The sequence below is a fragment of the Dermacentor variabilis genome, chromosome 1 (genome assembly GCF_050947875.1).
Source record: "Dermacentor variabilis isolate Ectoservices chromosome 1, ASM5094787v1, whole genome shotgun sequence".
In the NCBI taxonomy this organism is placed as follows: Eukaryota; Metazoa; Arthropoda; class Arachnida; order Ixodida; family Ixodidae; genus Dermacentor; species Dermacentor variabilis.
In genome coordinates this window covers 37,580,772-37,597,005 of record NC_134568.1, presented here as the reverse complement: position 1 = coordinate 37,597,005, position 16,234 = coordinate 37,580,772, and the positions used below count along the sequence as shown (strand labels likewise).

The 16,234-nt window shown below is 45.5% G+C and overlaps 1 protein-coding gene across 2 annotated transcripts in view; it reads right to left on the bottom strand.

Moving 5' to 3' along the window:
• The window catches only part of LOC142576546 (uncharacterized), a 146,604-nt gene that overhangs the window by 23,118 nt on the left and 107,252 nt on the right, over positions 1-16,234 (bottom strand). The window contains exons 6-7 of one of the 2 annotated variants that reach the window (XM_075686715.1): positions 8,038-8,123; positions 4,239-4,512 (exon numbers count right to left, since the gene is read on the bottom strand). The exons of the other annotated variant lie outside the window; for it this stretch is intronic. Coding sequence (XP_075542830.1) covers positions 4,239-4,512; positions 8,038-8,123 — 360 coding nt within the window. The remainder of the gene's footprint in view (positions 1-4,238; positions 4,513-8,037; positions 8,124-16,234) is intronic. 2 annotated transcript variants of the gene reach the window in all.

The window sequence follows — 16,234 nt, the reverse complement described above, 5'->3', positions numbered from 1 at the left end:
AAAAAAAAATTACGGATCTCATACGACGCTCACCTTGCGGTTTAATACGCGATCACCATGTCGCCACCCGGCGGGCTTAAACATACGAAAAGCTTAGATCGCGGTTGTTGGTCACAGGGGTGGAGGGCGAGGAATGAAATTTTAGGCGGAACGACGACGTCGCGAAGCCAGCCTTCGCAGCTGAACATTCTCTGACGCTCTTTACTCCTTTTTCCTCCGTTCACGCGAGCCTCGGCGCTGTAAATGACAGGAAAAGCCGCGTCAGCTCGTTTTCCAGACGATCACGGCATTGCTTGCTCGACTGTAGGTTTTATCAGTTGCGGCCATCAGAGCCTCGGCATCAGGCATCACCAATCAAGCAAGACGTCTGATGTCAACTACGAAGCAAGATGTCAACTGCGCTTGAGACCCCTATAAACTGCCGTTTTTCATCTAGTGTCACGACGTAGGATTCTTTTTAGATTGTTCTACATTCTCGCACTTTATGAATAGGCCTCCGAGATTATTACGGCACGCTTTCTGGTTATGCTTCTCTTCTTCCGTCACAGCAAAAGACCGTATTGAGGGCGACACACTGCAGGCCTATTTGCACATTAAGCAAGTAAGCTGTATTATAACGATCAGCGCGTGACTGAAGACGAAAACAGAAGGGGACGAGGACCAGCACTGTTCAGCACTGCGCTCATCCTCGTCTTCTTGTGTGCTTTCAATCAACTAGCCCAAAGCTACAGGTTACCGAACCATATTCAGAGATTTTCATTAAAAGATCAGTGCAGGGACTTCATTGTCCTCGCAGTTTTTTTTTTTTTTTTGAAGCTTCACGCATAGAAATCGCCGATGCGATTGCTACCAAATGCAACGAAACACCAGCAGACGGAATTTTGGAGCAGTCAATCAAAATATGAGCATTATAAGAAATTACATGTGTGTCATAGCGAAGAGATACGCTTTAATTACACCGGCCACCAATATATTTGCCGTGTCCCGAAATTTAGAACATCGACCACAAGTGTCACTTGCCAGCGGTGGAAGTGAAGTTGTCGGGTCCCTCAGTGGGAACTTTTTTTTTTCTTTCGTGACTAAACAGAACGGTTTTCGATGCACTCAACACTGAACTGGGATAAATTAAAATGTGTTCTATCACTCAGAGCTGTTTGACTCTATTTCCAGGAGCTCTTGTATGCTTTAGCTATAACAATGCTTTTAGAAAGTTAGACTTTCAATTCTCGGATACCATTTTACTCAGGTAACAATTAAGACTCACACATTGCACGAGTAAAATTTGTCCTTATGTCACCGAGGTTATACAGGCACGTCTCTAAATAAACTTCACAGTGAAGTAGCATTGCGCTGGCACGTGCATTTTATGACATCGATGGTCTCCTGTGGACACATGAACCGTTTAGAGATGTTAGGAAAAAGAGCGCTTCTGAATGAGACAACATCCTGCATCAAACACCTCGGTCTTTAATTGTGTTTCTATAGGCATTGTTTTCTTGAAAATTCCAAGACGTCAAATAATTCGTCGGTACTGTAAAAAAACTACATTACGGAATACTGCCAAACAGAAAAAAACCATGCGCTCCATGGTCCATGTTGTGTCCGCTTTTCTTCTTACTCATGCTAATCTGTACAGAGAGATATTAAGGTGTTCACAAGGTGCACTAACTACGGAACGTTTATTATTTGACCACGCAGAATAAGCGCTGACTCACGATGGGTAATGAAATCAACCGGTGACACCCGGCAGCACAAAGGTACAAAGAAAACGAAAAGTAAGAAGTAAGTCATTTTTATGCTAAATTCTGATGGTAAGCACAGATAAAATAAGGTGCCATTTGCGACAAGCCAACAGCATTCGAAATAATATGCTTTAACTAGGCAGAAAGTTTGTATAGTAAAAGCTTATGCTTTCAACACTAGCTGACTTCAAATGTGCAATTAAATGAAAACACCATACTTCTCAGCTCATTCTCGCACGCACTGCCTTACACCTACAGCATACGGCGCGATGGGTGGGATGTCATCGTGCTTTGACTTTATAAGGAACATCAGGGTGAGTACGGCGGTGAAAATTAGTCCGGAGTGTCCGTGTAATTGATATCGCAATAAAACAATGTGCGCACGCAAGGCACGATTGGGTTCTGGCCACCAACGTGAAGAAGAGACGTGTATTCGAGGTGCGAGTGCAGGATGCCTGTAGTATCTGTTCGTGGGCAGAAGCGCGTTTGCTGCGGTGTTCTGACATAAAGGGTGTTTCTGCTAACATGTGCTACGCCCTAAAAAATCCACGGGTCTTTTGCGAAGCTGCAACCAACTTGTATTGTTCACTGTCATCTTGAGCAAGTTATGGTATTTTAGTATGCGCTTAGGGAATTTATTTATTTATTTATTTATTTATTGGTTTATTTATTTATTTATTTATACATATACCTCACAGGTTCCAGTATCTGGAACATTGCGTGCGGGAGCGGGGGGGGGGGGGGGGAGGGTTATATTAATAAACAAGCGCAAGTAAATGGTACAAGGCATAGTAAAGTTCATTACTGTTCAATGGTTAAAAAGTATCCTCAATAAATATTAAAGACGGCGGAAAAACCATTGAAACAATTGACAAGTATTATAACCAACTCTTAAAGTTCTGCTTTAAAACCAATTTCTCCATTGAAGCAGTTGCAAATTGTAGATGCCTATTGAGCAATACCCAAATAATTTCCTTCCGTGAAGATAGCTGCTGTGGTTGTAATTTTTCGGAACTATAAAGAAAGTGCGCACGAGATTTAAAAAAAGTACCACATGACTATTAACTTGCGCGCAGCGACTTTAGTGCCCTCAAATTTACTACCATCGAATGATCGATGACAGAATGGATTGACCGACAGAATGGGCCGCAAGCAAAAATGATAGGTGATGGCTGCGCCCTTCATCTCCGATACGTCGCCATCCGCCTCCAAAAACCTCCTCACCCATTACGCTCTCGTCAACAGAAAAAACGATATCCATATCCCATGACTTCATTTGCTTCATTGTTTCAGCACACGAGATACACAGGTAAAAGTGGAAGCAAAGATGATTATATTCGATCGAACTACGTATCTTAAGGCCTGTTCATGCCTTCGCCTTGTCTAAATTTAGTTACGGAACGCCACAGAAAAGGTACGACTCATAATGGGGGTATGGAGCAGGCGACCGGGTAATGTAGAGTTTGCCCTAGTGTATTTCTCACAATAGCGGCCGAAAACCGGCTTCAGGACATTACCATTATGATCGCTAGCATATCTGCTATGTATGCATTGTATGCTCTAGCTATAACAATGCTTTTAGAAAGTTACGCTTTCAATTCTCGGATACCATTCAGCTATAAATATTCAGGATAAATTCAGCTATAAAGATGCGCATGCTTGAGCCATCTTGAGGCCGCAGTTCACAGCAATTTTACCAGTGATCAGTGGAATTGTGCTCTCGGCGTGAGACTTTCACAGATTCTCATATTTGAATTGTAACTTCGCGGTTACCTTTTCCCAGCTTTCTGTAAACAGGAAAACATGTTTCACAAAACTTCACCACTATCGTGGTACTCTGCGAAACTCTAAAAAACGTAGAAGTTTTATGTTTTCTTGTTTCTATTCTTCATGAAATGGAATCAAAATGTCCCCTCGTAACGCTGTACACAAGGTGCGCTGTGAGCGTAGAAATAGTTCCCTCTACGGCGTAATATAACACACACGCTGGATGGATAGATGGATGGATGGATGGATGTCATGAGCGTCCCCTTTGGAACGGGGCGGTGGGTTGCGCCACCAAGCTCTTGCTACAATACTGCCCAATATCCTACCTAGGTTAAACAATGAAAAAAGGAAAAAAAAAACACTATGCACTACCACGCCCAAATTTTCTGATCCCCTATTGCAAACTGTTCTTTTGTACGTCTCCGTCTTTTGTCGTTTCCCTACTTTTCTTCCACCAATCCTTCAATTGCCTCTGACTAAAGCCTATTGCGGACATGTTTGCTTTACCACTGCTCCCGCTGAACCCAAGGGCTTCAAGAAGGCCAGTGGTGCCTAAATCGACCGCTGGGTAGACGTCTTCACATTTTAATAAAACATGTTCCGTCGTTTCCCTAGCTTTACCGCAGCAAGCACATGCTTCTTCTTCCTTCTTATATCTCGCTTTATAGGTGCGTGTTCTAAGGCATCCCGATCTGCATCCCGCCCCCTGCAAGAGAGGCGCCGTCTCACCTGAAAGAGGAGTTGTAAAAGCCATGTTTGTCTCGGCGCTGCATACGTCGACACCGCATGCCTTCACTTTGACGGTGTACTTCACAGACGACAATAAGTTGGACAGGGGCAGAGTGTAGGATGACGATTCCTGTGAACTTCCGTCGACCACCACAGTCGGCGTTTCGAGGCGTCCGCCGTCAAAAGGGTATCGGTCATAGGTGTAGAAATAGTCGTCATAGGGGCAAATTCCGAATTCGCATGCATACTGTGGCCCGCCAAAGGATCGATAAATCTGCAAATGCCAATAAAGGAAGTCATGAAAGAGCACCAAAATGAATCATCGAACATGTACGCCAATCGGAGCAACTCGTGAAAGACAGCCAAGCTGTGCAACAGTTCTCATCCCCTCTGTATGTCCTGACGGTCTGTTTTGCCTCTGTCTGCAATACTACGCGAGAGTTTGCAAACGCTTCACGATATCAGGTGCAATTATTTTTCTACACCCCAGCCTATACAGTTGTTGCACAAAATCCGCACTTATGACTATAAAAGACACCAGACAATGAATCCAAGGAAAGCATCGGAGAAGTTAGGCGAGGTTTAAATTGGAATGTAGAAAATATTCATGTGCGGCGGCTCCTGCCGGCGGCACGTTATCTTTCCATCCACTTTAATTTCCCTTGCTTTAGTATTTTCTACATTTCAATTTCAACCACAGCTAATTTCCCCGATGCTTTCCTTGCCTTCATTCTCTGTTGGCTTTATGTGGTCATGAATAACAAAACCGAGCCGCCCGGTTACCCTTCTTGTCTCGAATATCGGCGCTGGGTACTTCTACACTTTCCTGCGTATCCTTGGCATGTTCTTGCATGCTGCGCCGCTTCTATTGGCGCCGGCACCGGGCATCGCCTTCCTACAGTCTTGTAGGGCTGCGTTGCTGGCTGTCCTTAAGCTTTAGCACTGGCTCAACTCGATGCCACCTATTCAAACGCATGTGAAATGCAGAAATGCTGTTGATGAAACAGCCCCAGGACCGATTTCAGTGAAGTTGCTGCATTTGAGAGACAAACCTACACTGTAATGCCTGTAGGAAGCTGATTTTTCACTTAGGGCATTGAATTAGAAAGAAAAAGAATGGGCAAAAAAGCTAACTATTGGGAAAATATAAGCATGAAGCTAACAAATCCGTCACTCTTCACCAAAAACAGATAACGCAGTTTTGTAGACAGAATTTGCTGAAGCATCTGAATCGGACAAATTGAATAAATCAAGTTACAGCTTACGTGAACTTGCTACAATGTTTACGAGGGCTTCGCAAATCGAAAGTCAGTACTATAACATATTATAACACATAGGCGTATAATACATCCATTTTGTTCGCGTTTCACCCTAAAGCGGACAAAATTGATTAACACACTGCGTTAATGGGCACAGTTCACAGAACACTGATATCGTTTCTTTTTTTATTGTTGCTCAGTTAGAAAGTTGTTTTCAAGGCTTTTTTCACTTTTGCAATATTGAACTTTGTTTTCTTATCTGAACTGGTAAAATCAAAGTCGGGCTTTCTACATTCAGTAGATTTTACATCTTTATTTGAAATGCAAACAAACAAAAAAGCTCCTCAACATCGGCGCAGTGGTTGCCTGGTAACATGACTTCTCCAGTCCCTTTTATTTAGATAGGAACCTCCGAGCTTAAGCACACGCTTATGAGGCGACCGCACGCGCGCGATTTGCAAGCAACGCCGATAACCGACGGACGCGACGGGGGGAACATGTCTCGCTGTCGCTTGGCGAACATAGCTCTTCGCCCACGTCGGCGTCCGACTGCGCCTTGCCAGAGAAGCCCTGCAATACGGCCGTTTCGAGGCTCCGATGCAAGCTGCGTTCCTGCCGGTTCTTCGACCTGTACTAACCACGTCTTCGCTCGCCAGCCTTTGCCGCTCTTGCGCACGAACTACCGTGAAACACATCTAAAATTTTTTTTCTCTGCAAATTTCGGAGCCGATACTCTCCTTAAATGTAAAAAAAAAAAAGTTTGCACCCTGTCAGCCCCAAACAATAATCGCCATCTGTCTCGCGTTCATTTCTTTTCTTCGTTGCTGGCCGCCCGGAAACTCCAGGCAGCGAACGACATACCCGTTCTCAGCGCTATACGGCATTCTTGACCGGGAGATAGCGTGTAGAGGTTACAGGAAAGGAAACGCCAGCCGCCTAGAGACGACGATTATTGTTTGGAGACAAGGTAAACTCCAGTAGGTGGGGACTTTTACAGCGGAGCTGTTATACGCTAGGTTGTGGCGGTATGTGTGCGTAGGCAAAAAAAAGATGGCAGCCATCCCAGAGCTAAGAGAGCTACATCATCAAGCAAAAGCGTATCGCCGGGTATGCCCCAGCTGTGCTTAATCGCTACAAGTGTCAAAACGTATTGCAATAAAAAAATATCTTTAAAAAGTCAAACAGGAATAGACACTGTTTAGTATATGGATTGCACTTCGACGTCTTGCACTTGCAAAGTACGTACGTACGTACTTACATTAGTAGTAGTACGTACGGTTACGTACTTTGAACTTGCAAAGTACGTAACCTTGTCTCTGTTCTCTTCCACCCTTCTATTGGTTAGGCCGCGTGCGCTGAGGACTGCGCAAGGACAGCGCGCCTACGAAGAACAACGTCGTGAACAGAAGCGGGAATGTACGCGGCGACGGCGACCGGCACGTAATGCTGACGGAGATCGCGCTGCAAACGCCAAGCGTATGCACCTTTGGTTGGATCAGCCCCACGGACTCAACTTGCATCGTAATTGTGGTAGATTTCAACATAGGCGTGTCTAGGCAAGACTGAAAGTGGTTCGTGGCGTTTCTTTTGGAAAGGTTTTGCGTTCAATGCTACACAAACATCAGTGTGCCCACGACGCGTCATCGGTCTTGTATAGACCTCACCTTAGCCAAGAAGCTTTCCAGTGTGGCCACAGAGCCATTGACCGTATATCATAGCGATCATAGAGCGATAGTCACCTTTAAAAGAGTTGGATGCTGGGCAAGTTGGTATTTTGACACGAGAACCATAATTGAAATATGGCGCATCGCGACGGCACAACAGAACGGAAGATGAACACAGGCGCAACATATAACTAATTTTATTTAAGCCAAATAATAAAATGCGGATAATAAAACAAATAATATCAAATATAAATAATAAATACCAAATAATAAATCCACAAAAGCTAACAAAAGAAGGTTAAAGATCAGAAAGCATTCAGTATGCAATTTAATAAAATAACACAAAGAATCGCCAAATACCTAATTCATTGTGGTATATCTTTTATTTTCAATCAACATATTTATTATCAACATACTTACCACCATATATACAGCTCCACTGTCATCCACCTTCACATAGTGGAATGACTTTGAATTTTTCTGAAGTCTTCTCTCTTACGTGCGCTACGTCTTATTCCCTCTTGTATTGCATATTACCTTCTCCGTCACCTGTTATACAGCGCATTACTGACTCCGGCTATAAAAGTTCGTTAGTCGTACGAGTGTCCCAGCCAACACGGAAAAAGTTTCAAGGAATTTGGAAGTGTTAGTTCTGCGCATGAAGCTGAGTGTATGCTGTTAGAACCCTGGTAGTAACCTAATGAGCTCCGAGGTTTGGGTCACAGGGACTTGGACGACATGCTGACTTCCTTGGCATTTCGAGTAGTAAAAATCTTTCTTCAGAAGTCCACAAGTTGCCAGCACCCTCTATGGGAAGCAGCCGGTAATTATTGCTTTCCTAATGCTCCGTTTAAAAGCCATGATGCTGGAACTTACCTTAAATGTTCGCGCAGGACTCGCAGCGCTCCATGAAATGATAACATTGGTTGTGTCAATGTTCTTCGCCGACAAGTTAGCAGGAGCTGCGAATAATAATAATAATAATAATAATAATAATAATAATAATAATAATAATAATAATAATAATAATAATAATAATAATAATAATAATAATAATAATAATAATAATAATAATAATAATAATAGCCAATTTACACTCTTCTATACAACTGCACAGATACCAACACCAATAAATTTTGTTCTCGCATTTTCTTTTGTTCAGAGGGACGCCTGATCCACGAACAACTGCGCCGAAATGCACGCTGCTTAATTATTACAAGGAGTTATAGGTTGTACTTTCGACATAATCACGGTGGAATGGAACGCAGGAGCAGCACTGCTGGTTCTTTGCGTGCAACGAAGGCGCTCTCAGCTTTTCTCAGACATACTGGCCTCGACCACACAGTTTGGTTACTTCTTACCTGTGTGCGCTCGTGTACGTTTGTGCATCACTGTATACGATCTATGAGGGCATCCTTTTGCGTCTGTGACACCCGAAGTCTTCAACTGGAGCAGCATGCTAGCAGGCTTGCCTTATGGCCAAGCAAACATACCCAGCATCCAATAAAGAGTGTTTCATTAAGATTAGCATTCTTTGGGAACTTCGCCCACTTTGCAGTACGTCCCTATGCACGAATATCCGCGCATAACCTCTCTTCCGCCAACTTCGTTCACTAGGTCTTTCATGGTCAAATCGGTAGATCATCAGGCTGCTGTTCTGAGGGAACCAAGCTCAAAGGCAACAATCGCAGCAACTTAGGTCACGGTGTATGTAGCACGGGGTATGCGCCCCTCTTCAATCATCCTCTTTGACGCCAACTTGTGTCACTGTGTATGTCTCGATTTTAATTGTTAGCATAACAAAATATATTATCACCAATTACGCGCCAATCGTAAGATAGATTCCTAATCGCAGCAACGTCCCCAGAGATCTGCAAAAGGTGGACGCACCGTGACTTTATTTCTCTCTTTCTCTCTACCTCCTCTAGCCGTCCAATAACATGCCAGTCACTACAAAATTTCCAGGAAGTAACCAAATGAGCTGAGCCCCTAGGCGTCTCGTCAATGCCATGACGTGAACAGTATACAATGCTCTGTCTCCCCTTGCAATAGTGCATGACAGCAAGCTGGACCTGGTGGCAGTCTACTTTCCGGGCGGCTAAAAATGCTGCAGGCTCTAGCGATTCCTACGGCTATGAACTTTTCATGTATTGACATGTAACAACAGGCAAGAGAGTAACCAATACATATGACAGCTATAACAGCCAGTTCGTGACTTTTTAATAGCTATACATATACTAAGTCCAGTGTATGTGTCTGTGTGGGCATGTGTGTGAGTGGACATTTTTCTTACTGACTTCTTTTAGCGGCACGAGCATCGAGTGACACGCTTGTTTCTTGCGCGGCACTTCCGGTTCACCTCCTGAGACAACCCGGGATGAAATTCAACCAGAAAAAATAGAAAAATATAGTAAAGTACAACATTCATGGGTTTCATTAAAAATATCATATCATAGCATAAGTTTAGTTACCAGTTGAATTGCTGAAGTGTCTGGAATAATTATAATTAATTATAGATCACTGATTACCGCACACCAAAGCACAGAATCGTAGACATTAGAGACCCGCCACGTGAGCGCGACTTGGACCAAATTCCTGGAATCCCGAAAGTAGAAAGCGGAAGTAAGGACGTCACCAATGACGCTACACCCTTTAACCGGCTAATTAATGGAAAACAGTTGCCTTGCATAGACTGAACACCTGCCTAGCAGAGAGAATGTGACGTCACTCCCTCCTCTCTCGCTTGTCCTCTACCGGCGCGCACTTCCTCGCTCGCTCGCTCGCTTGCTCGCAACAACTGCGCGCGCGCGCTTGTTCCATGATCTGACGCCTGCATCGGAGAGGGCGGGTAAAGTGCGCTTCGTGCACCGCTCGCTAGGGGATATGCCCCGCCATGTGGCGCGCACTGCGCTTCCTCCTGCGCTGCGCTCAACAGTTCGCCGTGCTTGCTGCGGTAGAGCTAGCGATACGATGGAGAATGTTTTATTAGAACGTGAAAACATCTGTCCAGCAGATGATTAAGGCACCACTATCCTCCTTGAAGTCCTTTGGTTCAGCGAGAGCAGGGGAAATGTAAACATGTACACAATAGGCATTAGTAAGAGGCGATTGGAAGATTGGTGGAAGAAAAGCAGGCAAACGACAAAAAACGTAGATGTACAAAAGCAGCGTTCGCAATTGGGGGTCAGAAAATTTGGTTGTGGGCGTTCATAGTTTCATTTTTTCTTTCTCTCCTTTTTTTTCAACTTAGGTATGACATTAAGTAGTATAATAGCATGAGCTTGGTGGCGCAACCGAGCGCCCCGTTCGAAAGGGGGCGCTCATAACATCCATCCATCCATCCACCCTCGCCCTCCCTCGCTCCTCGGCCACATATCGTGCTAGGGGAAAGACGTTCGCTCACTTAACCGAAAGAACACCAACGCCGAGGTGCGAGTGCCACTAAGAGACCTCTAAGTCAAAGATTTGGGTCGCCTACCACTTTGTAAATTTATTTTCACACCCAAAGTTTGTACGCACCGATTGAATACATGGCGCTAAGCTAGTATAGGTAAAAAAAAAATAATTCTTTATGAACTCAATTCATACAGCTTAAATAACACTGAACAAAATCAAATATATGCAATTATCAAAACAACAAATCAACAGTTGCTCAACGATCAAACAAAATTTTCTTCAAATATAAAATCTAATTTCGAGAAATAAAGAATATCAAGAAGAGAACCAGAAATAACATACATGGAAAAAATGGAATAGTGCACCAGCACCCGCCGTGATTGTTTAGTGGCTATGGTGTTGGGCTGTTAAGCACGAGGTTACGGCGTCGCATCCCTGCCACACCCATGTACTTAGATTTAGGTGCCCGTTAAGGAACCCCAGGCGATCGAAATTTTCCGGAATCCCCAACTACGGCGTGCCTTATAATCAGATCGTGGTTTCGGCACGTAAAAACCCATAATTTTATTCCAATTTTGGTGCACCAGCGAGCGACCCCGATGTTTTTCTACATCACAATCATCGTCAACGACCGAAATGGCTGCCAGCTTAGAAGCAAGCATGATATATGGCATACAGCCTTTCGTGCGTATTTTCGCTCTTTTTTGGTCATGCTTTCCTTTACCACACTAGAACCCACTATATATGAAACGATGCTGTGATAAAATAGCATGAAAATGGCTGGCTGCATACCATTTAAGTGTACTTATGCGGTCTGTACCACTTATCAACCAGCTCGCATTCAGAGCAGCAGCTTTCCACGTGCCTGCGACAAACCCCTGCTATTATAATCGAAAATTATTTTTTGAAACCTGAGAAAACCAGCGAAAAAAATTGCACCGCAAACACGACGGAACGAAGAGACAGCACCACAGCCCGGGACTAGCAACTGACATATATATTAGAAAAAACGAATCAACCCTCGAACATCAAACCGCCAACGCATGCGCATTGCTCTTCGAGCTACAAGATTGGTTAAATTGAAGAACATATTTTTTTGCACTACCTATTTATGCTTTCTACTTCTTTATCTTTCTAGCTCAGTCATTTAGAAAAGCTAACTCTTTAGCGCCCAGAGAGCGCTAAAGACGTAGCTTTTTCTGGCGCATGAAGTGGTGAACTTCGTGCACCACTTTTTTGAAAATGTAACGATTCTTGACAGGGTGTCAGAACGAAAACCGAAAGTCAAATACTTGAGGCGTTTTAGATCAGTGTACAAGAGGAAGGAAAATGGATCAAAGTTCCTTCTATCTCTCTGAGCGATAAAGAGATAGCTTTTCTAAAAGGATTTACACGAAAGAAAAAGTAGTATAGAAAGTAGAAATAGATAGGGCAGAAAGGGTGTGTTCCTCAATTTAAAAAAAAAATTATCTCTAAGAGCATTGCGCATGCGTCGGCGGTTTGTTGTTCGAGGGTTGATCCGTTTCTTCAAATATATGTTTTTCACTAGTCCAGCATTGTGGTGTCTCTTCTGTCCGTCATGTGTGTGTCTCAATTTTTTCGCTGGCTTGCTCAAGTTTCCGTACCAACCAAATGGCCCGGCAAGCAGTAATTGTACAGTTATTTTTTTGGATCGGTCCCAAATTATAAGGAGGCAATACGGTCATCATGTGTCAGGTGTGTAGCGAGACACCGGCAGCGAATATCTTTTACTATTTTTAGACGAGCATAGAAAAGTTAATAAAATGGGATTTTTTAGGTAAAATGCGAATCCGCAATGGCGCAAAACATTTTTGCCCTTTCACATTTAGCATACGAACGAAACAAGGGAAATGCAGCTGAAGAAGCTACGCTGCAAACGAGATTAGAATGATGTTTTACGTTCTACTCAAGTTGACGCGTACATAAAAAATAAATGAAAACCTATTTAGCACGTGCTCCGGAATGTCCATGGAAAATAGTTTGCTTTACTGCATGGAAATTTCATACATTTTTGATCTCTTGAAATTACAAGAAGTGCAAAATACAGCTTAACATTTCTTCCTCTATTGCAAGAAAACTTCCTGCAGTCATCATCTTGTTAATGTTCGAATATTGATTGCGTAAATATATCTTAACAATCTGTAACGTGTCAAGTACTTTACAACTAACTGTGTCGGCGACAACCTGCGACTACGCAATAAATCTACACATCACGCACTCGCTTATGATGTACTATTCGTAAAAATGGCGCTCTTTATAGCCACGCCGAAAGCTAGACCTACCGACAGCCTGCTTTAGGTTAAATGCGTAAAACCAAGCGTTCAATTCATTCCCTGACCATTCCTTTTTAACTGAACCAAATTATTTCACATTAGAGGACTCAACCTGTACCAAAAAAGTAGCAGCTTCGCCTGGAAGGCGAAGCATCGATTGCGATAGCAAATTAGTAGACAACTGTACAAAGTAAGGATAGTAGTTTTATCGACCGCATATGCTGGGAAGCATTCGCTTACTAACTAAATAAACAAGCATGATGTCACGTGCGCACAAGCAAACGTGAACACGTCTCACTCGATGAGCGCGCACACTCGCTATCAAAATTCTGCAGTGAGAGACCGCAGCAGCAGCAACGAACGAATGGACCTTCGTGCTGCCTGTCGCTGCAACTGCGAATTACGCGGCGAGCACAGACCTCACAGAGAGCTATTAGCGCTCGCTTCACCTAGACTATGTATACTCTTCGCAGATCAATTTCAAGATAGGGCCTGGGTGGCCGCGCGCGGTCGTGCCATACGCAGCCGCCGCCGGATTACAACGCAGCCGCCCCCGGTGCCTTGAGCGCAACAGAAGACGGCGCGCTTCCTCCGTGCTTTCCTCCCTTGCGCGCGAGATAGAACCACCATCGTCGGCTCACCCTCGCAAGCTTTCAGTCGCACATACCGCATACTGCATGCGGCGACAATGTTGTCGCCCTTGAACTTTATACGGAACATCACGGTGACGCCGACTCCATAAATGCGCCTGGAGTGTTCATATAATTGCTATCGCAATAAAAAGGAAAATATGTATCTTCAATGCTTCTTATGTGTGAACACTGAATAGAGAGGGGTAGGCTAAGATTGACCTGCTTTATCACCCTGCTTGCTCATTCTGCTTTTACCCCTGCGGTGCAACGGGCACCGCATGTATTAGAAGACAGTGATCGTGGGTCCAGTGAAGCCATTTTCACGGCTTTTATCCCAGCGGAACTTCCAGTGTATTGTTTGGTAAATAAATCTGATTGCTATTCTGATCACCGCGCAAAGGCACTGCTGGCACACATTTACAAAGCTAACTCCAGTTTTCGATTTCTTTTTACAGCGAAGCTTTTTAGCGCTGGGGTTCCATGCATTTCTCGTGTCCGTCAACAAATCTGTGTGGGCAAAAGCTATCATCATCAGCAATGGTTTGTGCCACTCCTCGCGCGTTCGTCGGCTTCTTCATCCAGAGCTGGCTTATTTTCCGCATATCACTCCAGGAGGCCTTGGACGTGACCGAGTCCTTCCTGGAGGGCACGGGTCTCCAACTCTCCCCGACCAAGTCAGAGCTCTTGTTATACAGACCGGCAAGGCAGGGGGTTCGGGGGCTCGTGCCGCTCGAGCAAATCCCCATAGATGTATACACGCGGGACGGCCAGAAGATCCCCAGGGTGAATTCTATTAGAGTTCTAGGATTGTTGCTCGATGCCAGGGGCTGTAATGCCAAAACCATTGCGCATCTGACCGCCAAAACCGAGAATATTCTCAGATTAATCATGAGAGTCTCCAATAAGAAGGGGGGCCTAGGCGAGGACAACCTACTTAGGGTGCATCACGCTTTTCTTATGAGCCACATCAACTATGTGGTCTCGGCCCTGCAGTGGACAAAGACTGAAAGGGACAAGCTTGACACGTTGATGCGGAAAAGCGTCAAGAAGGTACTGGGTATTCCGATCACGGCGAGCACGGACAGGCTAATGCAGCTCGGCGTTCATAACACGGCCCTCGAACTCATAGAGGCGCAACGAGCGGCGCAGATCACGAGGCTTTCGGGCTCCAGCGCCGGTAGGCGCCTCTTGGAGGCTGCGGGCTTGCAGCCGCGTTTCAGTCACAGCGAGGTGGTTCAGCTGAACGAGAACTCCAGAGGGACCTACGTCGTCAGTCCCTTCCCTAGAAACGTTCACCCGCAACATAATGCGGGCAGGCGAGCAGCTCGTGCCAGGGCGATATTGAAGAAAACGGTCGGCATGGAAGCCTTCGTGGACGCAGCTCAATATGGGCGCTCCGGTAAATTCACGGTCACGGCGGTAAGCGAAAAGGGCGAGCTCCTATCTGCGGCCTCGGTAGGCGCTGTGACGGCCGACGTGGCAGAACAGGTGGCGGTGGCGCTGGCGATGCAGGATTCAAAAAGGCCGTATATCTACACTGACTCACGCGCGGCCGTCAGGGCATTCGCTACGGGAATGGTTGCGAAACAGGTGGAGGTGATTCTGAAAAACAAGTCCAGAACTAATTGTGACCCCGTGCATTATATTATATGGTTCCCAGCTCACATGGGCGACAACGTGCTGCCGGGCCACCCGAACCCCAATGAAATTGCTCACCGCCGTGCGCGAGAATTAACGCGCCGCGACGGCGATGGGGCTACATTGGATCCGGAGGAGCTCGGCCACAGCGACCCGTTATTAACATTTCACGAGATCGTCTCCCATTATAAAGAGGAACGCAGGCGCTTCCTGCCTCCGCATCCAAATCTATGCAGATCACAATCGATCACGCTTAGGATGCTTCAGACGAGGTCATATCCCTCCCGAAGTTTCTTAAGCAGGATTTCTCCAGAAATTGACCGACAGTGCCCGGATTGTGGGGAGGTTAGCACTCTAGCTCATATGCTCTGGCAGTGTCCTGCGTTACGGGATACGTCCCTCACCAGCGAACGGGACTGGGACGAGGCCATATCTAGCACGCAACTTAAGCTCCAGTCCATGGCCGTCCAGAGGGCCCGTGAAAGAGCGGAGAGGCTTGGCCTCCCGATTCCGACATGGGAGCAGCCAGCGGCGAGCCGGGGGCCCCAACGGGTCTCCACCGGCTAGTCCCTCAGGACCTGAATAAAAGTTCATTGTCTGTCTGTCTGTCTATCATGCCAGCGTACCCACACTGCCCCTCCATCGGTGTAGACGGTGTAGACGGGTGTGCTTCAAGCTTGGTGTGTTCCATAAAGATCTGATGTCTACATTTAGGGGAACAAAAGAGACAGCAGGTCCATAAGGGGAAAGTTTTCGCGCAAAATCACGCCCCGCAAAGCTTCACACAACGCCATAAAGTACAATGGCTGGAACCCGCTCTGGTTGCTTAGCGGCTATGGTGTTACGCTGCTGAGCTCGAGGTCGTGGGATCGAATCCCGGCCACGGCGGCCGCATTTCGATGGGGGCGAATTGCGAAAAAACACCCGTCTATTAGATTTAGGTGCATGCTAAAGAACCCCAGGTGGTCGAAGTTTTCGGAGTCCTCCACTACGGCGTGCCTCATAATCAGAAAGTGGTTTTGGCACGTAAAACCCCATAATTTACTTTTTAACAATAGTTGGAATGTCTACAGGGCTGTCCACCATACACACATACCTTGCTGTCATCACATG